General features: G+C 40.4%; 1 protein-coding gene across 3 annotated transcripts in view; it reads left to right on the forward strand.

Moving 5' to 3' along the window:
- The window catches only part of BANP (BTG3 associated nuclear protein), a 191,353-nt gene that overhangs the window by 36,217 nt on the left and 127,409 nt on the right, over positions 1 to 27,727 (forward strand). For all 3 annotated transcript variants that reach the window (XM_014519521.2, XM_006022768.3, XM_025203112.1), the window contains exon 6: positions 18,956 to 19,195. In XM_014519521.2, coding sequence (XP_014375007.1) covers positions 18,956 to 19,195 — 240 coding nt within the window. The remainder of the gene's footprint in view (positions 1 to 18,955; positions 19,196 to 27,727) is intronic.

Here is a 27,727-nt window from a genome sequence, read left to right on the forward strand (position 1 = left end):
TGTATAACTCCTGTTTGGAGAGCAGCATATTCTCTGTCTTCGCTCAGTTGTACATTTTTTTTGAGAACTTACTAAAATTCTAGTGTAAAAAAGTTTAAATGATTAAAAAAATTCTCACTTTAAGATTCCAAGGCTAACTTCTAACCCTTTAAGCCTTCATTTGCCTTCTACTGTTGTGTTGTTTTCATCAATGACTACATAATTTTCCCCCTCTGGCTTTATATGAAATTCGAGCACTAGATTGCCTAAGGTTGGTTATATTCTAATTCATCAGGTGCAGATAAGCTAGGAACCACAGAGGTGAAGCAAAACTGCTCCAACTTGAACCCTGGATGAAGCCGGGTTAAAGCTGGAGTGGTTTTGCTCTCTTTATATTGTTTCAGCTTGTCAGCAGGTAACAATTAGGAGGTAACGGTCCTCTTGAAATGTTCCCCTTTAGAAATGGCTCCAAAAGCATTTGTGTCCATCCTTTGAGTTATAATCTGTAAACTGCGGTGATGCTTTTCTAACGTATACACTGTCAGATTTAAAGTTGTCCCGTTAATGGTGTTTTCTCAGTTTGAAGAATGTATTTTTGTTCAAACTGAGTAAACACCATTCATGTTTTCTGTATCCCTGCTGCAGCTCATCCCAGAATGTATTTAGGAGTTGACTCCTCATGCTTTCATAACATCTGGGAAGTAACTGTCAAGTATCTGTTGTTCTGATTTTAGAAATCCTATAGGTTTTAATATGTGGCAGTAATCTTGCCAAGGAGTCATCTTTCAGTTTAGTAAGTTATTGTCTGGTAATAGCATACATTTACAAATTCACTGCAAATCTGGTCTACAGATATGTGTGAGAGCATCAGGGAAAAGACATTTGTAAAGCTCTTAGTCACAATCTTACTACATCTTTACATGTTGAGAGGAAGCGTGACTAGGTCGGTGCTAGGCACTTTACCCACTCACCCAAAATGATGGCCCAAAGAGCTTGAAATCTGAGAATAAGGCCGGAGATAAAAGGAGGATGCAGGCAGATGGTAGACTAAAAGGTAAGAACCGATAGTGCCATTAACAAACTCCTGGATAGACAGAGGTAGTTAAAATCAGACAGAAGGCAGGGCAGAGTGGCACCTTATAGACTAACTATTTCAAAGTCATAAGCTTTTGTACGCAACAGTTTATAAAGCACCTTTTGCTTATGAAAGCTTATGCTTCTCTGAATTAGTCTGTAAGGTGCTACTTTGTCCTGCCTCCTACCAAACTCACGGATGACAGATAAGGTCCCAGAGGACAGTAGAGGAGCTTACCACAGTGTCCATTTCTCAAAAGGAAAAAAGAAAAGAGGGCCAGGGGAATTAGCCTCATCAGGTCAGCCCGACTTCAGCTTGTGGGAACTTTCTAGGGCAATTTATGAAGTATTCATGTTGATTTAGGACCTTTATATGCGATGGTAATAGAAACGTTAAATGATGCTGTCTCAGACATCTGTATTGCAACTCTTTTTTTAGGCTTTTCTTTGAAGAAATGGAAAGTTTTTTGATTTGTGGTTTTAGAAGAAAAAATGTAGTTCCAGGTTCTTTACTTCTTTCTCCTTTTTATCATTGTAAAACAGTACCGTTTTGGAGTGCACTGTGATTCTTTGTAGCCTGATGTACATTTTGTTGGGGTCCAGTGGAAGGCTTCATGAGGCCTTTTGTTCATGCCTCGGGGACAGAGCTGGCTGCACCTGTGTGTCACTCCGGGCTTTCTGAATGCAGCTTCTCAGGTATTAGGCTGTGGACTTTTACCTGGGTAGAGCTGCACGCATCTCCCACTCTGCAGCCAGGGGTGGTATCTTATCCTGTCTGAGTTTGGGTATCTGAGGTTCTTCCCTTTGCAGGTTTGTGGTTGGTGACAAGTGGTGGAAAACAGCCTCCTTGAAAGCAGAAATAATGTTTATTTTTCAGTAGGAAGGAAGCATTTAGAGAGAAAATATTTTGAAACAATAGCCTATACGTGTATCTATCTGACGTAAAGTGTTCCCAACTGTTAGGGGTAACTAAGACAGACCTATCTGCTTCAGAGACCCAAGTGGGGTCCCTTTTTTGGCCCAGAAAAATTGCACCCTCTTTCAAGAGGGTGTTTCTTTTGATGTCCCCTGCTCCCAAACCCCTGCCTGTCCTGACATAAACAGCCATCAAGTGTGCTTATGGGGCACTGGCTTATCTCAAGCCATTCTTTTTTTCCTTTCTCGCTTGTTCCTTTAACAGCTGCCCGATGAACAAAATCACTATATTCGCAGAGTAACCATCTCGATAATCATGCTGGCATTTCTTATCTTTTGATTATTACAGAGCAGCTCCAATTTTGGCACAGTGTAAACATGCCTTTGCACAGACAGTCAGCCATGGACACAGCTATAGACATTTTATATTAATTTTGTAGAAGAGCAAAGTTTATCAAGCTCTGTGCTGCCTGAGAGCACAACTACCGCCACAGTTGCTAGGGTGAGTTCACATCTTAAAAACAAACAGCAGGATTATGGTTATCCGTCTGTTTTAGATGTACCCATTTAGATGGAAACATGATTTGATGAATTGATAGGTTAAGGTTAATTTCTGATGACATTAACTAGCGAGATGCTAGACTGATTTACATGTCAAGGACTCGGTTTTGAGAAAATGTGCCAACGTCTAGGTAGTTTGAACGTGTAGTGAGTGAAGTAATCACTTGCATGTCCCAGTGGTCAGGTGTGTATCCATCTGGCGCTGGGCACTCTCAGTGGTGCCACTTACCCACAGTTTGGACTTTGCACAAATTATATTTTATACACTTGTAATGATTTGGCTCCGAAATTAAACAGACCCATGAAAGAAGCAAGATTGGACAGTTGTTCGCTTCGTTTTAATTTAATTTTCTTGAAAATGTTTCATACTGATATTCCATTTTTGGATTTGTTACAATATCTGGGGATTTTGAGTGCGTGTAACTCTTTGGCTTCAGACAATCTCAGGCTTCTTTGAATTTATTCAGGGCCAGCAGCCAACGTGCTCCCAGCAAACGAAAGGATGTTGTAGCAATTCTGAACAAACAAAGCCCTCCGGCCAAAGTTCTCAATGCGGGAAGAAATGTTAAGGAACAAATGAAATAAAAATCCCTCCCCCCCGTCAGTTAAGAGATTGTTCAGGTGTAAAACTTGTATTCAGCAGACATGAAAACCGGTTTAGCTAATGCAAGGAAAGAGGAGAACTTTGTGGGGAAGTTGTGGTGCACGTCACGTCAAATGTGCAGATCCTCTTGTTAAGGCAGGTTGCTTATCTCAACTAATATGCCACGTACGCTTCAATCTTGATTCAGCAAGGTGCTTGAACAGGTTGAGTTCAATACTGGTAACTTCAGAAATTCAGAAATCATGAGTTAGGCCACTAAACATCATGAAATAGATGTAAAATTGTGTGTGAGGGGGGGCATTTCTCCCCCACACCCTTCTGGTTATTGAGGTTTTAGGGATCCCTCATGTTATGTGTCTGAGCTTTTTTCCCACCCCTGCGACAAGGTTTAGAAATGTATTTATTTAAATGAAAGCTTGGATTTTTATGTTCATATGATTTCAGGAGCTGGGGCTTTCAGGAAAAATAGCACAGCTGCCCTCTCTTCTTCCCCCCCCCCCCCACAAAAAAAAAAAAAAAAAAAAACCAAAACAAAACAAAACCCAGCAAACCAAAAAGCAGGAGACAAGAGTTGGCAACGCTGAATGTTAACTTGCAACACATGAGTAGTTTGATTGAAACCAATGGAAGTATTTCTACTCTTGAAATAAGACATATGCTTATGCATCTCACTGAATCTGAGCCTTGGCTTGTAGAATTAATTTTGGAGAGATTTAAGAGCGCCCTTTTCAAAATATCCATATTTTTAAGCTTAAGCCTTTGGGAGTTTGAAATGGATCTTTAAGAAAAAAAATTGTAATTCCATTCTAACGCTTTTTAGTAGTTGTTACAGGCAGCTTCTACAAGAGTCTCCTCTTGACCTCAGTGAGCTTTGAATCGGGGACACCGATAAATTATGCTTGTTTTATTGCAAGAAGCTAATACTTTTTTTAGCCTGTCACTCCTTCTCCCCACACACAAAGAACTGTATAATTAGCAAAGAGATAAGAAAAAAGCCACACTTCCCAATGTGTTACTTGAAGATTAATATTTGCTGTAAAGCAGAAATGAAAGCGTCTTGACACATGATGCATTTGTATCTAGGGAGGTAGCTGGAAAACAGCTACCTAATGATTTAATTTTATTAAGCATAAATTGTATTTAACAGTTGAATATATTTAAGATTTATTTTACTTAGAACTACAGTAGCTTGACAGTGTTCTTACTAACTTATTCTATTGTTTTCACTCCATATTGTGTCTTTTCAAGTACATTCTTCCAGCAGTTGCAAGGCTTTGATAGATAGATGGTTGCAAAATGTTAGAAAAGCTAAAATTAGGAAAAGACCACTGTGCTCTGCTGTAGCTCTCCTGATGCCTTTTTACCATACTCTCTTAACATGTGTACTGACAAAGCTTATTCTGAGAACAGTGCCGCTTCCTTCACTGGCCTTTCTTGATAATTTAGTTCCATATATTCCAATACTTTTTGGTGGAAATTTTTCTGCCAAAGCTATTGGTGTTCCTGATTTCCTAACCTTGAGGTTGTTTTCCTTAGGTATGTTTTCTTGATCAATTTGGAGAGTTTCAGTTTCATAAATCCTCTTTGTAAGGCAGGGAATAAAACAGTGAAGTCACCAGAAATTCATTTTTCTTGCCAAGGGTAATAAGTGCAAGCGTGAAGAAACCAGTATTACAGTAGGCATTGGAACAGATGTCTTGTAGAAAAATCACTGGGGGGTAGGGAGTGCTGGAACACCTGGTGCTAGGGGGGGTCGGGAGTGCCTGCCTGCAGCAGGGAATGCCTGGGGGGCCCAGGACCTACACCAGTGTGGACCTCTGCGGCGTGTGGCCCATGGGGCTTGTAGCCCCTGGCCACCGAGAAATTGGACAGCCCTTGTTCAGAGTGTTGCTTTTTACCTGTGGAGCTGCCTTTGAATTTCACGGAGTCTGGATGAGAGATTGATGGCGGTATAATTCAGTTATATGCTTCTGGAGAGTGTCTGTTTATATGCCTTTGAAAACGTGTGTGCACCAAAACAGAGAAGAATATTATATACGTGATAAGGGGCACGCAGAATCAGTCAAGCCGACAAGTAGATAAACAGTGACAGTTGCTAGTGGCATAGTCCACATGTTCCTAGCTATGATCTTCCTTAAAATAAGGAACTCCTTTGGAAATGCTGAGCCTCCCATTATATATCTGGTCGAGAATGGTCTCTTTATTTGGAGATGGCAAGCTTCTCTAAATAGGCTGTCAGGGATCTTCAGTAAACTCCCTTGGATTTGTTTTTCATGTCTGTAGAGGTGCTGTCCTTCTTCCTGTTTGGCGCTTCGGTACAGCTGCATGTGCAGCTGGAAGCTTTAGGGATTTTGTTCAAAATAATTACCAATTCTCTTATTTCTCTCATCACAGTGCCAAAGTGCTTTTCCATTTAATGGACCTGTGTGCATTTCTCTGAAGCAGATCTTTTTTTCGGTGAGACTGATATGTTACATTTGACATACAAGAACCCAACCATCAAAACCACCCAAATCCAATCTGCAAGCATCTTGATCCTACAAACGTGAGCACGCGCTTAAAGTAAACGACTTTACTTAGCTACATGCTTAAAGAGTAGTCAAGTCAGGTGATTTCAGTGGGGCTACTGAGACGATGTAATGTATGTATAAGTCTGTGTGTGATTGGACCCTTAGAATTTGATCTCTAATCTTGCATTTTTGTCAGCTGCATGTTATATTTTCCTTATTTTTAGTTGGTCTAATAAAAGATAACGGATTTACCCCAAGAAACTTGTCTGCCTCGCCCTTAGACCAACACGGCTACAATCTTTAGCCCTGATATTATCCCTCAAAAACATGTCTACAAATGTGTGTGCAAAGTATGCATCCCTGGACTTTTTACTAAGGAAATAAAGAGTTGCAATAGTGTCAGAGAGTTGGTGCGAGTCTTGGGAGTCAGGACTCCAGGGTTCTGTTCTCGTTTCTGCTGTGGACTAACTCGATCTCCCTCCACTTCCAATCTTCCCACTAAAAGTGGGGATGTAATACCTATCTAACTCCATATGCTCTCTTCTTCAAAGGTGCTAGGTAAGCGTAAAGTACTGCTGTTATGTAACTCTCAGGGGCTTCCTTTAATCTTCGTCCCCCTTCCTTCACTTGATTCCACAGAGCTTTGTTGGAAACCACACTTACTTTCTGAGCCTGTAACTTAACTAATATATTAAAAAAATACTTTGCATACCTTGTAAAAACAAGCCATCTTATTTTATCCAACCCTTGCTCTAGTTGTAAGTAACATTGCAGCTAACTTAAACCTTGATTGTGCAAACTATTGCTGCAATGCATCGTTCACTAACTTCAGTGCGTTACTGGCACGATTCAGGACCACTCATGTAAATAACTCTTTGCATGATCAGCCAGACTATAAACTCCTTGAACCAAAACCACTTGTGTTTATTTTATCTCTTGGTGGCAGGGATATCTCCAGCACTAAAAAGTTAACAATTTTATTGAGTCTGATGTCAGATGGGTTTGTAGCTTACTTAGAATCCCAGTGCCATTTATTCTCTACATTTTACCAGCTACATTTTATCACTGGTTGGCATTCCCCTCTTTTGTGTGTGTATCCATTTGCATTTTCAGACCTGCATTTTGCATATTGGTTTAAGCTTCTGTTCCACTCAAGAGAGCACACAAACACCAGCAGACTCTCCCTGTGCCCGAAGAAGGGTGTTTGTGCCCAAAAGCTTGGAAGGAACAATATTTCCAACCATTTAGTTAGCCTAATAAAAGATATCACATCTACCCAAAGAACCTTGCCATTATGGATTGATTGCATGGTAACGACCATTTTTTCAGTACTTGAGGTTTTCTTGAACGGAGGGATCAGCCAGTCTTTGAAAGCTTTCAGTACTTTGGGTTATATATGGTATTTGGATCTACAGCCTTGTAAATCTTCAGAGCTTCTATTTAATAATCTTTTGGCTCTTTCATAATCCCTAGTTTTCCATTCCTAACTGTTTGAATCAGGAAAAGAATCTTTGTTTTAAAAAAAATCGAGAAAAAGCGTAGCACGCAAATGTAATAATCTATAGCTGTTTTGTTCACTTATATTTGAATCCCCATATTCCTTCCTAGGAGGATCAAAAGTTCTTTTTTTCTTTTGGTTCAGATATTGCTTGTTGATACCAGCACATTCCTTATTTCCACTATTATCACAAGTATTACTTTTTAAATTTTGGTCTTCTTCCCTTACATCTTTCTTTAATTAACTTATTTCTGTTGTCACTCTGGACTGTTAGACGTTTTGGAATCAATCTGCTGTAATATTATTCCTTTCTCAACTGTTCCTTAAGTACTTTGCCCCAGTATTTTATATACTTCATTCTTCTTGCCAGTAGCTTTTTAATGAATGTTCTCTATTTTCTCAAAGCCTGCCCTTTTATTTGAGAGAGAGGGAGAAGACTCCAGCTCTCTGAGAGCAGTTCCACTTATTTTTCACTAGTTCAGACATCCACTGTGCAAAAGACTTCCACCAAACGGCCAGTTCCTTTAGGCTAAGTTTGGACTTGATGCGTGATGTATTTGTGAAAGTTAGTGCACAGGGTATGAATATGGCAGAGTATGGCTGCACCACCCCCCCACCGCCCCCTTTCCTGAAATATGGGGCAGGGTCGGGCTCCCCCGCCACTCCACTGCCCCTTTGCCTGAAATCCTGGCCTCAGCCCGTTTTGACCTTTGACCTTAGCGGGATCAAGGTTGCATGTCCATCTTTCTTCCAAAAATCAGTCCCTTCACTCAATAACCCAAAGGCTTCTGGTCCCCTCATGCTCTGTTTCTTTCCTTAGTTCTTTGGCGATCACGGATGGAAGGTTTACCCTTTTAGAGGCCATCAGATGTGGGTCCCAGGGATTTCTAGAGAGGGGCAGGACTAACTTGGGTCACTTCCAGTGGTGCAGCACATGGGGGGCAAATGATCTTATGTCCGCTGTCAGGCTGCTTGAGAGAGCTTTAGGAAAACCCATACCTCTGGTTCTTAGTAGACCTCAGCAGATCTGAATCAGTGGCACCCACACTGATGCTGTTGATTTTACGAACTGAATTGTAAGGTTGAATTTGCAACCAAACCTGTCGAGAGCTCTGTCTTGGAGTTTTGCAAATGCATTTTTAATCTGCAAACAAAATATGAGCTTTTAAAAAATATAACCATTGTGGCAAAACTCAGAAGTACTCTTTTTATTTTCTCTGTCTGTTTTGGAAAGAAAGGGGAGATAGCAAGACAAGGAAATAATACCCTCTTCAGTTCTTTGACACGGGCAATATCCCACTCAGCAGTGGTAGGAAGAGTTATTCATTTTGGTTTATTGATGATTAGCCCTGCTTTTTTGTTTTCATGCAGCATGTATGTTTCCAAAGAAAGAAAAAACATTCATAAAGAATATTTCTATCTATTACAGGACAGTAATCCCCAGTTCAGTTAGGGGATCATGATATCTCATTATCATGGTGTTTTCAACTAATTTACTCTTTAGACTGATTGCAGTTATTCAGAATTTGAGCTGTTGCTTAGTTGTGATTGCTCAGGTAACAAGTGCTGCAAATCATGAATTCATAGAACTATTTCCAAAAAGCCTGGAATGCAGATTAACAGCAACTGCAGTTTAGCATATTCTCTTATTCAGTATTATTTTACTAGAAAATTTGGTCACTTCTTTCTGTGAAGAGTACAGATAAGCAAATAATGCAGAAAATAAACCAAAAATATTTATACGAAGTTTTCAGTGGAGTCACTTGGCTACGTTTATGCCCCTCTTGTACTTGCAAATCACTGTTACTTTAAAACTTTTTCAGGAATTTTTTTTCATTGAAAACATTCATTTGGCGAACAATAATACTTTGATGACTTAAATAAGCAGTTGTAGCTCAGGAACCGAGTTAAATGTGAATACTTGTGATCTACCCCTAGACTGAAATATTTAAAAACATCAGCTGCTGACAAACATGAAAAAAACCCCCAAAGCTATGCCTTACTGGAAGAAGCAGTGCATTAGTTCAACCCTAGCTCTGCATTATCTGTATAGATCGGGTGCTTCAGCGGGGCTTTTTGGTGCTTTTATCTAATAGCTGATTCAATTGGCTAATAGATAAAAGTGGCAAAAAGCCCCACTAAAGCACCCGATCCATGTAGCTATAGGGCGAGCTGGGTCCACCTAACGCAGTGCCTCTACTAGGTATGTGCTGGGGTTGACACAGGAGTTTAAAGTACCTAATTGTGGGGTTCCCCCTCCCCACCCCATGTTTGAAAGCAGCCATCACAGTTATTATGTACTTTTACACCCATCTCAAACTATTATGGATGTATTATTGGGTTAATATTGGTACAGGGTTTTTTTTAAGGTATGATGGTCTATTTAAATGCTAAGAATTTCTAGTATGTGTATAGTATAGTAACTAGTGTGCATGCATTACTTTTAAATATGCTGTATAGGGTATCTTTTAAAATATGTAGGACACTGCATAAACATACGTATTGGAATTGTTGAAGTTCATTGCACTGTGAGTGCACTCCTAAAAAATTCCAGCGAAATCTGTTCCTTTGGCACCAGATGGAAATGTTGTCCTGCTTTTAATGTGGAGCGGGGGGAGTGGGACCTATCCTGTTGGTGCTACAAGAATGCCACATCTTTCAGTCCATTTTATCATGTTGGCTTAAAAGCAGTTCTTTTACATGTCTAAGCTAAAGCCAAGACTTTGATATTACCAAGACACAAACATACTGTGTAGAGCTCTTTGTGTCTCAGAAATATGTGGAAATGCTATTATTATTCTTTTTTAATTTCAGAGAGCTCTGCTTAGTCTGTTAGACTAAAGCAGCCAAATTTAGGGTGCTTTAGGCTTCAGTACAGCAAATGTGATTATAATTTGAGAAGCGGGATTTTCAAAGCGAAGCTGAATGGAATGTCGGGTATGAAGGAAAACTTGCTGTATTATCTGTAATTATTATTATTATTATTATTATTATTGGAGGCAGAAGTTTGCTTTTGAATATTATTTGAGGGTGTTCCTGACCCAGATTTTATGGGTTTAGTAAGAGATCGTGTTGCCTAGCACAGGCACACCGTGGGTTGATCTGTATCTTTTCTGTGCATCACTCTGTCACTCTTTCAAAGATACCCTGAAACTAAGATAAGAAATTCCTATTTTTTGGAAGGAAGGAGGGAAAGCTGATTCACCTGGGTCTGTTTAGCAAACAGTGCTGTTGAAATGGGCATGCTGCAACACAAAAGTGCCTCTGAACCTTGTCTCTGCAACTTATTCTAACACAGTAAAGGCAAATGATACTCAATTTGTCATCCTCTATTCTGGATGCCATCAGGTTGTTCTAAATGGGCAGATGGGATTTTCATTCTGTTCACAGAATTGCTACCTGGCTTTTGAGCCCTGATTGCAGCTACTTGGCTTTTCCAACATCACAACTCCTTGAGAATAGACATAGGGAGTCAACTATAAAATGGTTGAGAAACCCGAGCTATATCATAGATTGCATTAGGCTGTTGAGCATGGCTCTTGAGAACAATATTGAATGTCTCAGTGACACGTTAAAGCTAAATGAAATGAAAGAGCAGTGCCAAATGTTTCTGCGAAATTCCTTCTTGTTTTGAAAAAGATTTTTATATTTTTTTTTACTCATTTAAGAGAAAAGATGAATGAGGAGCAAGCTCTTACAAGCCTTTTGAGTGTTCTGAGTGACCATGCAACAACTCACGTCCAAAATAAATGTAAAGCTGGATATAAAACAAATGTTGAGGCCAGGTACAGACGTTACACTTTTACCAGCATAAGTGATTGGAAAACAGTCCATGCCTGTAACAGAACAGAAATTTGACACACAAAACCGATCTATACCTGTAACAGAACAGAAGTTTGGCACACATAGGCTAGCTTAAAAATGGTGGAACCGGGTCTAGTATTTGCTCCCCCCACCCAAGGGAGAATGTGTGTTCTGTTTGCTGCCGATCTGAACTATGCCACTTATAGAAAAGTGCATAAATAGATTGATTCTGCCTTGGGCTTTTTGCATGTCTGTACCTAGCCTGCTCGTCTAACTTGGTGATTCTCAATGGGGGTCCCAGGAGATCCGTTTAAGGGTGTTCCAGTGCGCCCGGCAATATTAACACTGTTACATGTGCAGACACCTACATAAGATTCATAAGATTAACCCAGAGAATTTAAGTAAGAATACGTAGTGCCAAAAACATTTGGATTTAGGGTGGTCTTTCTGAGTTCTTTCCAATAAATGAATGCTCTTGTATTTTTCCAAAGCCAAGTAATAAGTGAAAGTTAAGAGCTGGCATTTTCTGAGGGGCACCAATCGATTTTGAGAACCACTAGTTTAACCGTATAACACTAACCTTCCTAGATGTTCAGAAAACCTTCTAAAGTCACAGAACCTAGTGGCCTTGTCCATGTCTCCAGCTAAGTGCTTTTAAGCAATGGCTCTCTTGAATACATGCCTTAGTTTATCACGAGCAATAAAAGAAGTGCTCTAGCCATGAAGTGAAGCATATGCCTTCTTGAAAGCACATGAATTGTTCGTTACCTTGTCGAATTGGGGCCAATATGAGCACGTGGATACATGTGTACATAGACTGCCTTTTCAAATGTGTGTTGCATCACAAATCTTAAGTGATGGGAAAAATAAATGTTTATAGTTATAGAAGTTTTCACTTAATCGAGTATTGGCCTTCCAGCCCAAAGAGCAAGGGTTTTTTAAAATGTCCTGGAGATACCTGTTTGATTTAGTCCTTTGTGTTGTCCTACAGACGAGGCTTCAAACAACTATTTTCTAGTTATCTTTGGTCAGTGTCCAAGGGAAATTATTTTTTTCCCCAAGAACAGGAAGGACAAAAACCCTAGTTACGTGGCTAGTGTGTGTGTAGTTTTTGACCACGTATGTCTCATTTTGAGTGGACTGTCTTTAATCTACCTTTATTTTTATAAATAAATATAAGTTATTTTAGAAATTAAATATATAAACACAGCTTTGTGTCTGAAAGCTTGTCTAGTATCTCTCTCAACTATACATTTGATCCAATAAAAGATATCACCAAAAAAACCCTTTGCTTCTCACATACAAGCTTCATACCTTGTGACTAGTGTTGGGTGTTAATTTTATCTCTGATGCTCAAACCTAAACCTGGCTTTATCCGTACTGGGACAGGGAGTTAATGTCTGTACTCTGAAGCCTTGTAGTTCATCACTGCCACTTTGAGTTCTTGCAATGGAAAATGATTCAGGCTAATTGACAGACATTTATTTAAAAAAAAAAAAAAAGTTAAATCTCCTACAAATCAGCCAAAATATTATTTAATTTCTCGGGAGACGGGTGTTTATTTTTGTAGGTTAGCAATCAGTTTATTTTTATAAGATTAATTCAGCTTTGTGCTTTTGTAGTGCAGCTACCAGACGTTTCCCTCTGTTAAAAGTGCCAAAATTGCACCCAGCTTTGTTAGTAAAATAAGCACAACTACTCAGAAAAATGGAACAAGTTAATTCTTCAAATATTTACATGGGCAGGTGTTTAATTTTATTTTTCTTTGTCTTAAAGGGATGATTGGCAGCACCTGGTGAGCGTGCAGAGCTTAGCTTTGCTGATGCTCATGTGCACGGGAGCAGATCCCGGTGGAACGAAATGAGTCACAGTTAAGGGTCAGCCGTCTCCCTGGGCGGGAAAACACGCACAGGCATCAGAGTATATTCCAAAGAGGCTGAAATGGCAGCAAACCCTGCCTGTTTTTTGTTCTCTTGACACAGGGTTTCTCCGTGCTAAGTATAAAACTTCCCTACTCTGTTTCCACAGTAACAAACGTTTGCGCGGTCCCTAGGCTTTCTCTCCTGCTCCCTCGCACACGCTTGTTGCAGCCATTTATAGTATCTGGATGCAGCAAGTGCGCAGCCTTCTTGTGGACTTATAGCTAAGAAGGATTTGAAAACAGCATTGAAAACCTGCTTTTGTACAGCAGGATTGGGTTAAAAGCAAATGCCCGGCCTTGAAAGGACAAAGAAGAGGAGCGACAAGTTTTGACTGGCTGTCATGAAACGAACTTCTGAGTGCAGAGAGCAAGCCAAGACACAAATGGCAGGACTTAAAATACAGCATGGAAAGTAGAAGTGAGCCTGAGCTGAAAGACCAGCTCTGAATGTCTCCCAGCAGTCTTGGGAAAGGGGATTTGAGTGTGAACGAGACCAAACCCAAATGTGCAGATCTGAACGCACACGCTGCGGGGGTGCCTGGCTTCACTAATGATTGGTGACCAGTAGGCATTGAACTCTTCCACCCATTTTGCTCTACCAGTGATGTCAACCTTGCCCACTTTCTCACTCCGCATTTCTTTCCAGGTCTGTCCCTGCCTGGGGCATTTTGCTTGTAATGCTATTCCCAGTTTCTCCTTTAAGTATCTCTTTCCAGGCCTACCTGTCCCACAAGGCTTTTAACACATTGAACCACAACAAATGGTGCTAAGATTGAAGTGGGGGGAAAGGGAGAGTTGGTGCTATTCTTGGAAGTTTGTATAGTTACCTTCAATGCACATAATAATTTAAACTGTATTCTGCATTCCTCTGTGGCTGTGAGCTTTTGGGTTAGCAGCCAGGCCTTCACAGTTCTTTGCCCCTGACTGGGACATCTGGCTGTAGCAATATATTTATTAAAAACATTAATAATGTAGAAGCCGGAGTAACTATTCACTTGTGTAGACTAACTAAATAAGATGTATTTCTTGAGACAGAGAGTGCGAGAGTGAGCACATTAGCTTTCATGAACCCCAGCCAGCATCTGATGAAGTGAACTTGGGTTTGTGCAAGCTTGTGGTCTCTCTCTAGCTATCTAATTTAAGTAGTCTACAAAGGTGCATATTTACCCTACCTTCTGACTGACTTCAGATCAACATGGCTAACGACTTCTCTCTGCTCATAGACATATAGGCACTGCATTTAGAGTGGTGTTAGTGCCCCAAGCAGTGCCTTTTGCCTGAAAATGAAGCCCTTATTCTAATCTGTAGTATTTATGTACTGTAGCTAATCTAATCCTGTAGTTCTGTACTGGAATCATTGTCCTGCAAACACCCCCTGGTCTAACTCATGTTGCTTTTGCTCTTGTCTTGTCTACTCCTTCCCTCATCCTTTCTTTTACATTACTCTTCTCCTGTGGTTAGCAACCTTACCCTCTTCCTTTGGTTTTGTGCTCTCCTTTAGCACTTCTAAATCTGACCTTGGCAGATAGATTAAATAAAGAGAACAAATATGGATTGCAGACTTCTTACTTGCTGTGTGTAATTGCTCGGTTTGTCTTTGGTATTGTATAAATTGGAACATAGGTAGATAATGGTATTTTCTAGCTGTATAGCCTTTGTACACTTCAGATGCCTTAGATATGAACTACTTAATATTATCATCCTGAAAGACCTATTTGTGTGTTTACCTTTACACATGTAAGTAGTGCCATTGAACTAAAAAGTGAGTTTAATGTTAAGCGCATAGATGTAAACCTTTGCAGGATTGGGTTCTAGTATTGCACTGTTATGTTTGTGTGTTAGCATTCAAGCTTCCCTGAGTAAATGTGATATATTTTATTAAACAACCGAATAGCTGGAAAAATTGTTCTTTGCAAGCTTTCAGGTACAAACACCCTTTTTCAAGCAGAGCGAGCATATGTGTTAGTGTGTGTGTGTGTGTGTGTATGTATACACACACACGGTCTAACACATATTATATATATATATATATATATAGGTTACTAAAATCTTACCAGCTATTGAGACAGAAATGCGCACACATAATAAAATGATTTAAGAAGTGCTGCAATAGTAATATAACTCTTCTGCATCGTGCATTCTGCATTTGAAATGTCGTGGTATATTGCTGTTGATGGGGATTGCTGTTTTGAGGGTAATAAGTATTTTGCATTTTTGTAAGATGAGGAAACAAGATAGACATCTCTCCAGAGAAGAAAGAACCTCCCACCATTTATTCTGCTGCCTGTTGAGCAAATGGAAAGCTATAATAAAAATGTCAATTAAAACAGATTATTTTTCTTTATATTTTGGCTTAATTCTGGCACTTAAGAGTCAAACTTTTGGCCAAATGCTAGCCAAGCCCAAACACTGATATTCTAAGATACTTTCATCCTTGGTTTGTCATTTTTTATTAGATTGTTGATTTAGAGAAACTTGATGTGTTTCATCCTTAGGTTTTTGTGTTCGGTGTCTCTCCTGTCTTCCAGAAGTGCACTGTACTCAGGCCAAAGACCCTCTTCATAATTCCACTTTATAGCAGCAAGAAGATACCTCAATTGCTTTATATCCTGCCTGGCAGGTTCCTTGTTACTTGTTTGGGGTTGAATAAAGAAAACTAGTTGTATTGTCAGTTTAATTTCTTCATCGAAATATCAGGCTGTTTTACCCCACCAATCTCTCATCACAATGGGCACTTTGGTACTATTTTCAGATGTCTATCAGTCCGACAGGAAGGATTTCATTTCAAAGGCAGCACTCTAACACAGAGAAATGCAATAGCATGACACGCCGAAGCCAGTTTTGTTTGGATTGAATCAAAGAATTGTTGTAAACATTCAGCCGAAATGTAAAAGGGCCATTGAGGGTCCCACACAAGCCATTTTGTGTGATGGATTTCATGTTTACCTGCCAGTGTTTCTGGTTTAGGAACTGGAGGCCAAGGGGGAATCAGCCCGTGGTAGTTTGTAACATTTGATTTGAATGCAAGAGCTGAAAACCTTGTCCAGTGCCTGTGTTGCAGGTCAGGACAGATATTGTGGAGTCGTTTCTGAAACCGTAATGACTTCAAGTCTGTTCGTCACGCATGGCAAAAAGAAGTAACTTCTGTACTCAGTACTACAATAAACTTTGAATGACTGGAAAAAAGTGCTTGCTTGACATCTATGCTGAGATCATCTATGACAGTAGATTAAAATAGTGTATAAGTTCCAGGAATCATTACTTATCGTACTATTAGAAGTATTTGTATTCATTCGAGCTAAAATGGAAACAAGTGGCAGAAATATGGGAGCAGGTTACAGAGTCATTTGTTCAGGTTTCCTAGATTTTTCTTGAAAATAAAAGGCCAAAGACAATATCCAGTTGGCACTCATTTCCAGCAACACCTTATGAAAGCAACAGTCCCCAGCACCGGTTCTTTGGAGAACACTTTCCCACCAGATATTCAGATGCTATGGTCTGTAATAGCAAGGTTACTTAGGAGTAACTTAGCACCTGGACACCAACTGCTATGTTGTTAGGAACAGGCTTTCACAGCACAGCCGTGCCAGCAATCTTTTTTCTTTGCCTGCTGTGTCCAAATTCAGTGGAGCTGGCAGCTTGACGTTTAGTAACAGGATCTCCTTCCCTGATGCTACTCCTAGTTGTGTTGTAAAGCTAAGAAAGTGGCATTCAAAATGAGTCAAACTGCATCGTCGACACTATGGATTCCTCCTTGCCTCCTTGATGCACTGGCACTTCATATGAGGAAAATCTGGAAAGGGAACCATAGAAAAGAAAGGTTGGAAGGGACCTCCGGAGGTCATCCAGTCAAATCCCCCTCTGAAAATTATTCCAGATAAGGGTCTGTCTGATTTATTCTTAAGTTTCCAAGGATGGGAGATTGATTGCACTGCATCTCTAGATATTCTGCTCTAATGCTCAGAAAGTTCTTCTTAGCATCCTACCTGAAATCCCCTTGTTGCAGTGTAAGGCTGCTACTCCTTGTCCTGCAGCCACGGGGGAATAGTCTTTTGCTATCCTTCTTATAACCACCCTTCACATATTTGAAGACTGTTATCAATCCTCCCTTACTCTCCACTTATTTAAGATAAGATTTACATATAGTACGTGTGTGTGTGTGTAACAATACATTTATAGCATTTCTTTAAATTTAAACTTATGGACAGTAGTTGGGTGTAATAGCTATGATTTGTGTGTGAAGGCAAACACTTCAACTTCACAAATTACTGTAGCTGGCTGTTTCTAAAAACCATGAGGTATTTCCTAAATTGTACCAATATTTCCTAAACTGCACCAATATTGTATACTTTAACCTTTACTTCACCTTTACTTACTTTACGTCATCATTTATATCAATAAACTTGGAGCTGATGCTTGTTTCTTTAGTGAATCCCAGAGATCATGTCTGAAAAGTGTGTTTAGAGTTTGAGTTGCTTCGTATGTTAAATTTTATTGCATACTTTTGGCATATAATCTAACAGAATCTAGGCTATTTAATCCAAGTCTGTAGTTGGAAATAAAGATTATGCTCGTTCAGGGGTCACATAATACACTATTCAACTTGAAAAGTGTTCGTTCTTCTGAACTTTTTCATGGCTAGTGCATGAATTGCATGGTTATGAAAAACAGGAATTTGTGACTGTTATATGCCCTAATACTCTGTTACATACACATCTTGAAAATAATTAAAAGTTCTGCTTTTTATTTATGCCACTTTTTTGAAGATGTGTAAAGCAAACGATAAAATGCCAGCATGGAAGAGCTGAAGAAATCTGGGGTCAGCAGCTGTCATGTATTTCACCCCATGATACCGTGTGAACATTAGTATTTAATACAGGTCATTTGTGTCAATTGTCATTGAAATGGTAAGCTGGAAACTGGAATTTTTTTCTTCAACATTATTGGAAATTTGATTGTAACTGAATTGAGCACACCCGGCTTAGTCTAGCATCACATCCAGAGGACATTTGCTTTCCTTGGAACGGCATCCCCTACCCCAGATGTGACTTTGGTGTCCATACTGAACTTTAGTCCAGTTTCTGGTTAGAAGCTTGAATCGCAGACTACTGCCACTGCCAGCAACATTTCATTTATATTAAGAGTTTGATACGACTTTAAACTTTAAAACGAGTATTTATTTTTCCAAACTCTGAGGCCAGAGCAAGAGTGAAAGCTACGGTCTGGATACGCGTAGGCCAGGTATAGTGCTGGCAGCCAGTATAATGAGTGCATACTCTGCTGTTAATGACCTCATCCTTGATCAGGAGGAGAGATACACTGGAGAGATGAGTGGTGATTCATTTTCTGTGCTGGAAATGTTCCTTTGGTAAATGACGTGTTTAGGAAATAATGCAGACTACTGGTCAGTAAAGTCTAAAACCAAAAAACAGTTCCATTTGGGATCTTTGTCTACAGTTGAGTAATTGTCCGTGATAAACCCCTTTAAGTAATTAATCAAGTAAATTACTCATTGTTAATTATACTTTATTTTTTTCAAGTTGTCAGAATTTCACTTTGTTTTTCTCCTAAGCACGGGAATAAGATAAACCTATGATTCAAAGCTGTGAGCTTGGAGAAACCAGCCTTAGCAAGAAGTTGCTTACTCTACGGTACCAGTTTACCCACCCCAGAAACTTTTACCCTGATCCTTATCATGCGGGGCTGCTTGAGCACTTCTAAAGACGAGGATAAAGTTCCTTTTACTTTGTTCTTTCAGTTATTGCCCCCTTCTTCAGAGATGCTTTAAAAGGTATCCACTTGTATTGAGTGCAAGTGACACATCTGGACAAAGATCATAAGTTCATTTTCGTAGGCCGGATATAAGCTATTCATGGTAATGACTCTTAGTCACTGTGAATGTGGGTTGGCTAAAGGCTTTTTATTCATCACAAATCTTGCAAGCAAGTCAGTCTCTGTGGGCTTTGAAATAAGGTAATGGAGAACATAAAGAAAATGTGAAGAGATGATGGCACTTGCACCTTTTAAATATAACTGTAACCTGACTTGTAGTCTGCCATGATGTAGAATTTCTCCCTTTTCTGTTTTAGAGGATTACCCCAATGGGACGTGGCTTGGAGATGAAAATAATCCTGAGATGCGAGTCCGTTGCCCCATCACCCAAGCTGACATGTTGCACATCAGCACGAACTGCCGCACAGCTGAGAAGATGGCACTGACGTTGCTTGACTACCTCTTTCACCGAGAAATTCAGGCTATTTCCAACCTTTCAGGGCAGGGGAAGCATGGGAAGAAGCAGCTCGATCCTCTAATGATATATGGGATTCGATGTGAGTATAACAGTGCGACGTTTCCAGTCTTGTATTAGATAATGAAGGGTGTTTGTACAATGCTTAGCCCATTGAAAGCCCTGTTCACGATTGGCTTATTCATAACTTGTCTGAGAAGTTGAAAATCTCTGTGTATTGTTATGATCATGCTTACAGAAGTGTAGTGAGCACAGTTATAACAATATAGAGGGATTTCCAAAGACTCAGACAAGTCTTTAGAACAAAGAGTTCCAAAATACTCATGCATGTCCTTTTCTCTCCTTTTTATCTTACTATTTTTCGGAGAAAGGTAAGGGTTTTTTTTGTGATCTCTTTTATTGGATCAGGTCTTATTAGTGCCTCTGTGCATCTCACCTCTTATGATTTGCATCTCCCTATCTGTAAAAGGCCCCTGAATTGTAGTATTTTTCCCCTAGGTATTTTATACTGGCTAGGACTTCAGTTGTCCTCAGCTGAAATGAGACTGGGGCCTTCCTTATCACTATTCCGCCTCCTCTAATTTGATTGTCACTGGCAGAGGAATGGCTAGTACGGTGACAAGTCTGTGCTTTCTTGTAGCAGCATTAGTCAAGACAGCAGTCCAAGCTAAACAATGTGCTCAAAACTGTGCATCCATCTGACCAACTCCTTTACCTCTCAGTCATTTTGGTGATTTGGTCTTAAGAGCAGAAATTGTCTCCTAAAAACCTTTGGCTGCAAATGCACTGCTCCCCTTTCTGATACCAAATGAGCAAATCCTACAAGCAGCAAACTAAGTGACAGGCAGTGAGTCAGTTTTAAGGCTTAGACCAGTATATTCATCCTGTCTCCCACTCCAAATAGGTAAGGCTTGAGCTCAGATCTATTTCTCTTGGGAGGGGATTGTAGGAGAAAATGCTCTCCCTCCCAGCTCCTGCTCAACTCACCAGTGAGGTAGGCATTTGAGCACAGGTGCCATGGCAAGACACTTTCACATGTCCTCTATGATGGTGTTTAAATGTAAGGTCTCTTCCAGGAGAATTAGGTGAAAATGTCCATTTATTATGGACCTATGGTCTCACTTAAAATGTATGACTTGACTTCTAGCAGGGTTGAAGCAATCATCTTGGTAAAAGATCCCTTCCCGCAGACCTAGCTGTTGTACTGCTGTACTCTAGCCGCCGGCTGTATCAGTTCAGGGACAATACCACCCTCGAACTACAGTGTTTCCAGCAGTTTCCTGTAGTTGGAAGCATAACAATAGGAATTGGGATCAGAGCTTTGTGGTTTTTAAAGACTTGGAGTTTTCAGTGATGTTTTCCTTGCCTATGGTATCCTGAGTAGAAAGACAGTTTTTGGGCGTATTCTTGGTGAGTATTCAAATTCTGTATGCACTTATAAAGTCATTAAAGCATTAAGAGTTATGCTGGAATGTGCGAGTTGGGCTCAACTGCTCCAAATGACTAGGATTAAGCCTCATACTCTGAGTGAGGCGTGTGTCTTGTTGCTCTTGCCATCAGACAGATGTTTTCTTAGGTTTTAATTATGGGAGGATTCATAAGGACCATTTTAAATGAACCTGCTGTGAGTGTTCCCTAGGAATAGGTCAGGCCCTCTTTTGTCTAGGGAATTGTTCTGAATTCATATTAGTTTGCAGCTAAGGATGTAGCAAATTGCAAACTGAGAAATATCCACTATTGTGAGGGCTAAAATAATGAAACGAATAATCAAGTTGTATCTTTTGGAAACAAAGACTCTTCAGACATTTCAAATAATACGATCTCGGATCCCTACTTTGACTAGCTGCAACCAAAGAGGGTGACAAATTGTTTAGACATTTTGGGTGCAATTTTCAAGTCGACGAATTCAGCTTATTTTCTATCCATATGCAACATTTCAGAAGATGTACCTTAGAGAGATGCCAAAGACCTTCCTTAGCAAGACTTGCTGCACTTCACAAAAGCAATTCTCTACCGAAGGGAAGATGCAATACTTGAAGTGTATGGATTCAAGGCAGGAATACGGAGAGGAAGGTACTGTTGTCCTTACCGTCTCCGAGTGCTTAGGCAGCTCTAGTTCTAAGCTATCGTAGACTGCCAAACTGGTGCTCAATATTGGAAAGCAGGCAGGGGTTTTCCTGTAACCTGATAGGGAGCAGCGTTGCAGAAAGCAGACTGTGGTACACACGGCATCTGAAGGATTCCTAGATCTGAGCAAGGGAGAGCTTGGCCCTGTGGGTAGGTAGACTGCATCTTTTGATGACTCAGTTGCTCCTGGGAGGGGATCACTCGGTGAACTCTTGGATGACAACAGCCACGTTTGCCTCATGCACACATACTTCATAGTTGACATATTTTCGGGCAAAGGAAATGTGCAAAGGCCTTCTGAAGAGCTCAATTCCTGCCACACGCTGCAGCTCATGCCTGGTGCTTTTGCCGTGTGCCCTTTGTAAAGATCCCTGCCATCTGAGCTGGAACTACGTGGGCAGCCAATGAGAAGAATGAATAGCATCCCCGATGGAAATGGGTTTTACAGGAAACAAACCTCGGAGACAGAAGACCGAATGCTGCATTCCCGAAATTCTCATTCGGCGTAGTTCACTTACAGATTAGTGAAATGGCAGTAAATTGAATGTACCAGGACTTTTTGTGCAGTTATCAGTCAGGCCTGAAGCTAAATTTAAGGTTTAAGAGTAGTCAATTAGGACTCGTTTGGATTTTTCCAAGGAATTCAATACTTCACTCTTATTTCTGATGGTGCAATATATTTACTGATTTATGTGGAGAAGCTGTGTGAAAAGTGAGTCTAATAGGAGCTGTTCTGTGTGCTGGTAGGACCAAGTTTGGGATGTCCAGTCCCAAGAGCTCCATTTTGTGCACAGTGACATCATCTGGCTGCTGGGGGTGACCAGTGGGCTACGCTGGTCCCCTGGATTTGCTCACTGTGCAAGAGAAGCAGAAGCCTTCTGGCTTTCACGTTGCTTGAGCACAAACTACATACCTCTGTGGTGGTATGAGCTAATGCCCCACACACTTTGTTCTTGCTGCTTTTGGAAACTTAAATACTGATTCCACCAATATAAAGGAGATTATATATATATATATATATATATATATATAATATTTTGCTACTGCTTGTAGCACCATTATTTTCACAGGGCTTTTTTTAAAGGTGACGTAGGCTTTAGTTGATAGTTTATTCTAAAAAAAAAAAATAAAAAAATGGTGTGCTTGCACAAACTGCTCTTAACTCCCTGACCCATGTTCACAGATGGAACAACTAAATGCTCTTTGCATATCTAAATTCCTGATCAATATATTCAGAGTTTTTCAGAACAAGGCTACTTAAGTATCTTGCTGGGATCCTGTGACCCCAGCTGACTTCCTGCCCTTCGGGCAGGGGGCTGGACTCGATCTTCCGAGGTCCCTTCCAGCCCTGATGTCTATGAAATCTATAAGTGGAAGTGTGTGAACTCATGACACTGACACTTATGGGCAAAACTAAAACCTGTTAAAGGGGTGATTGTATCTTCAGGATCTGGATAGACAATATGTTTCCAACGGAATAATTGACTTTTACATTGGGGGATAGATGATGTAAACCCCTGCACAAGTAACTTTGCCCAATCTGAAGTTGAATTATGCCTGAAAGAATGAGGGGTGAAACGAGATTGATGTGAATTGCATTGGTGTACACATTGTGTGCCTGTAGTTTGTCTGGGGGTAGCCATTTGCTCCAGGCAAACAGTCTGTTGCTTGCTCTCCCACCAGCTCTTGGTGAGACATGGTCATAGGTGCCTGTTATGTGCAGTTACTTACCTGAGATGGTTGCATGTGTATTTGCTCTGGATCCCAGTATAGTTTACATTGATATCAAAAGCTGATACTCTACCAGTGTAAATGTCTTCTGTCCAGATCCTTGAAACCCTTGCAGAAATAACACTGGTTCGAATTTTGTGCACTTATTATGAAAGTCAGTATCTAAAAAATACCTAAAAAACAATGGTATTGCTGATCTTATTGTCTGTACTAGTACGTTCTGGAAAAAAATCCCCATTTGCTCAGGATAGCGTATGCATCCCTAAACACGGACCATGGCAAGAACACATGCGTGCAGTTTGTTTAAGATATCTGAAAGTGTGCGGTTGTTGAGGTTAGAATATCTTGGCTACAGCATAAAAAAAATACTGTAGCGCTGAACAGGGAGGGAGGAGACGCAGCAACCCTATCAGGAAAAGAGTAGAATAGTAAAGTGACTGATTCAGCTGCACTGCTTGTGTATTGTTAACTTGAATATCATCACTACTCATAAGTGAAGCGCAATGGCATCTTATTTCAGTAGCTTGTTTATGAGTTATTTGCAGTATAAGTGAGTGCATGGCAAACTATACATCTGTAATGACTCATAAGCACCTACAGTGAATTCCTGGCTCTGTTAAGTTTGATGGCAAAACTCCCATCAACTGCAGTGGGGCCAGGATTTCATCCCTTCAGTTTATCAGTGATGCACTGAAAGAACTGCACAGTGCTGCTGTGCCGTATCCCTTTGGCCTTACCAATCTGTAGACCAGCTGTCTTTTATTGCTGACGTGTTGTTCCATAAACTCCACTGAAAACTAAGTACAGCATGAGGGTGGGACCTAAATCATATCATTGTCCTCAAGCTGTGGTTTGCTGCTGCTCGCTGCAGTAACATTATTTCGCCTTTTATTTTAAACTTGGATGAAAATTTAGCGTCATCAGTCGTGCATTTGCCAAACGTAACTAGCAAAGCTCAGGTCATTATGGAGACTTATTTTGGTTCTAGCTTTTTCTTGCATTTTGTCAGCAGAAAGATTTTCCTCCTTTTCTTTACTGGGGGAAAAGAAAACCCCTAACCAGCTCTGTATTTAATAGAAAAATATTTTGAATAGTGCACAGAAGCCACTTTTCCAAATGAAGGGATGTATGTTTATTAAAAATTCTTGATGTATTGCATAAATTGTACCACAAGAAGAGGGAGAGAATTTATCTTTGGAGGTATAAATTTTCATTTGGTTGCTTGTGGGGTGGCAGTGGTAGTAGAGAGGGAGTTTTGGGCAAGTAACCAGAACAGCTTAAACATACTATATGGCTTTAAGTAGCTCATTACTTCAGCCCTACTAAAAATATAGGGATTTTCTGGTGAAACATGATATAAGAACGTCAGCAGTTAGGACTTTCTTTACTGTAACAGAAAATGTAGGCTTAGCTTTTATGAGATTTTACAAGAGTATTTGCAAATGTGGCTTTTTGAATCCCCAAACCAGAATTTATACTGTAGAAAGCTAGAAAGGCAATAAAATGGTGTTTAAATGACTTCACTTATGATATCAGCAAATAATACTATAAAAGAGGGTATTCATGGTGGGTGATGATAAACTCTAGGGGAACGGCAGTAGTCACTTTATAAGTCATTTTCACTTTCATTTCATTATTATTTTGAGTTATTTATTTAACAGCCTAGAAGAGATGTTTAGGTCTGCCTGAATGTGAGAGAGACTTTCAGTTTTTGAAATTTTGCACTATCTTTTCAAATTTGAACATTTTTGTTGTAAAAACAATGTCATTATTACATTTTCTTTCTTGATGGTAAGTTTCTGTAAGGCTTTCCTGTGTAGAGAAATCTCTAGCGTAACCCACAGAGCCCTTTTCAAGTTCCTACCAAAAGGTGGTAAAAACAGCATCAGAAAGAAAACGGACAATACCAGTCCCCGGAAAGGTCATTAGATTTGTAAAAAAGCCTATGTCATGTTGCAGATAGTTTAGGGTTGTTCTGTTAAATTTAACTGTCAGCCTCATAGACTATTATAGTACTGCATGAACTGTTGCTGACTTCAATCCATGAATTAATAATATTGTTTCATCTTGAATACATCTGGGTAGAGAGATTTAAAATAGCTTAGATTTACGACGAAAATCTACACTGGAGAATAAACAGCAGTCTCAGAATATATATAGCAAAGGATTTAACATTATTTCTATTATATTAAAGTTAATTTAAGAATAAGTCTGATTCACTGCTACGCTATAAAACTGTGCCTTTTTCAATTGGTATGTTGCCATTATTTTTTTCTTTTAAACATGATCAAAGGGACAGACTTGGCGATCAAAAGTTGGTGTTCCTGTTAGGTGTAGCCTTGCAGGGGTAGATCTTCCTTTCTCCAGGACCAGATTAACTCAAGAGAGATGTAAACAGAGTAGCTGGTAGAAGAATGAATTTAAAGGTTCGCTTGCTCCAGGAGATCTAGTGCAAACACTTTAAACAGAATTAAGCGCCTTTCTTAATTTCGTTAATGAATTTGTAAAGGAGGGAGCGGCAGACCACCCAAATCTGTGTAATAGGAAACGCATTGGACTCCTTTGATTATTGACTCCTTTAATATGAAACACTGGATTCCCCCTAAATTGATTATTCAATTTGTGCCAGTTTGATCAGTGTCTGTGGCTAGTCCTTCCCACCCATAACCCAAGCAGTGCGCAAGTTGTGCTGGTTTGAGCAGCTCATAAATTAAAACGGTATTTCCTGATTTGTGTTACTCGCTGCACAGCGCATTCTTTGCCTCTTAGTTTGACAAAGGGGAAGTCTTCTGCAGCCTGCATGTCTGTGTACTAGATCTTTTTTCTAGAGAAGTTGGGCTTTTTGCTAATGGTGCACCGAGCAAAACATACAGAGGGGAACACGACTGGCTGATATCCTCACTAAACCCCTCAGTGGTCGTGTATTAGTGTTCCAATAGCTGGATGGGTATATTTTTTTTTTACCTTGTCCACGTTAGGGATGTAAATAGTGTTAAAAAAATTATCCGTTTAAACCTCCTGTAATATTATCGGTTAAGCGGTTAACTAATAGCGCATGCCTAAATTAGTGATCCCTGGCAGGAATGGCCCTGGCCCCAGCCTCTGTGCGCCTGGTGGTGAACCATGGGCAGGGGTTGGTGGATGCAGCCAAGCTGTGCACGGGGAGGGACTGGGGCTGCCGACAGAGCCAGGGCTGCAGACTTCTCCTGTGTCTGGATCCCACTGCCACAGGGAGGGACGTAGGTGCCGCCCCCCACAGTGGTCAGGCAGGGTCTTTCCACTGCAGCCATGAGACTCCTGGCCCTGCGATGGGTGTACTCGGCCGCCCCCCACCCCTGCAGGGCACACCCGCCGCAGGGCTGGGAGTCTCTCTGCTGTGGCAAGAAGGCTCTGCATGACCCGGGGGGTGGGGAGGAGGTGCTGGCCCGTTCCTCCCTCCCTGTGGTGGCAGGATCTGGGCACAGGACAGGTCTGCAGCCCCAGCCCGTCCTGTGGAGCTGGGCAGTCCTATGGAGCTGGGCAGTGTCCCCTAGTGGCTCAGCTGTGCCTGCCCCCCGACCTGTGGTCTAGGGCCCCCGCAGCCCTGGATGCACAGTGAAGACATGAGGGGTGGGGGTCAGAGCCATTCCTGCCGGAGGTCAGTAAACGGTGAGAAGCGAACGGTATAAATATAATTGTCGTTTAACCGTTTCCATCCCTAGTCCACATAGATCTATCGCGCACAGCCTCTTTTCTTGAGCACTGCACAACACACGAGCGTCTTAAGATGGGAATCTTCTGCGAGAAGGGGATGATCAAAGTGATCTCATGTTCCAGGGTCACCCTTTTAAAAAGGGCCATGAAATGCCTTGTAAGGAAAACTGTTCGAGTAGAATGAGCACTGTGCGCAGTCTTGAATGTACTGATTTATGACAAGAAGGCTACTTTAATGCATTAGCAAATGACTGGTCAGTAATTATAATTTAAAACTCATGGGTCACTAATTCATTATTTTCTGTTTGCTTTATCAATAATATGCAGTAGGTTAAATAGCAGAAGTACCGCAGGTGAGCCTCATCTTCAGTAGAGGCAGTACAAGAGTTTGGGAACTAGAACACCCTGTATAGTCGAGAGGTGATCCCAGGTATTGTGACAGTGGTGTGGCTGCTTTTAGAATTACTATTATTCATCGCTATTATGTCTATTTAAAAATAATTAAGGAACTAGAAGCATGCATTATGAACATATGGCATAAATTCCGTCTCTTGTTTCCATTACAGAATTTTTCTTCAATTATCAAATTTAATTTATAAAATCATGGAACTAGAAAATATAACCAGTCAGTCTCTCTCATCCTCCTCTTCGTTGTTGCACCTTTTTGTGGGTTTCATTCATTTCTCCCCTCTATTTTTAATCTCCTTCTTTCCTTTCCATTATTATTCATGGTACCAAGTGCAATGTCTGGACACTAATTTAGTCTGTTCTATTAGTTTTCACCTGATAGAATTTAACCAGAAATATATTGGAAAAGTGCTGTTCCACCAGGTGAAGCTGATAAAGGCTTGGGCCCAACACTTGGAGCCATAAATGAAGAGCTTGGATTTTGTCAGGGAAAGCTAGAAGCCCAAGACATTCTTGGTTTAGTTTGATATCTTGTTCTAATAAAATAGCCATTAGAGAACTTAAATGACTCGTTCAGCAATTTGTTTTTCATGCATCAGATGAACTGTCTAGGATTCTGTCTATTTGAGACGAGCTAAAAGATCCTTCTATTGAA

The sequence above is a fragment of the Alligator sinensis genome, unplaced genomic scaffold (genome assembly GCF_000455745.1).
Source record: "Alligator sinensis unplaced genomic scaffold, ASM45574v1 scaffold228_1, whole genome shotgun sequence".
In the NCBI taxonomy this organism is placed as follows: domain Eukaryota; kingdom Metazoa; phylum Chordata; order Crocodylia; family Alligatoridae; genus Alligator; species Alligator sinensis.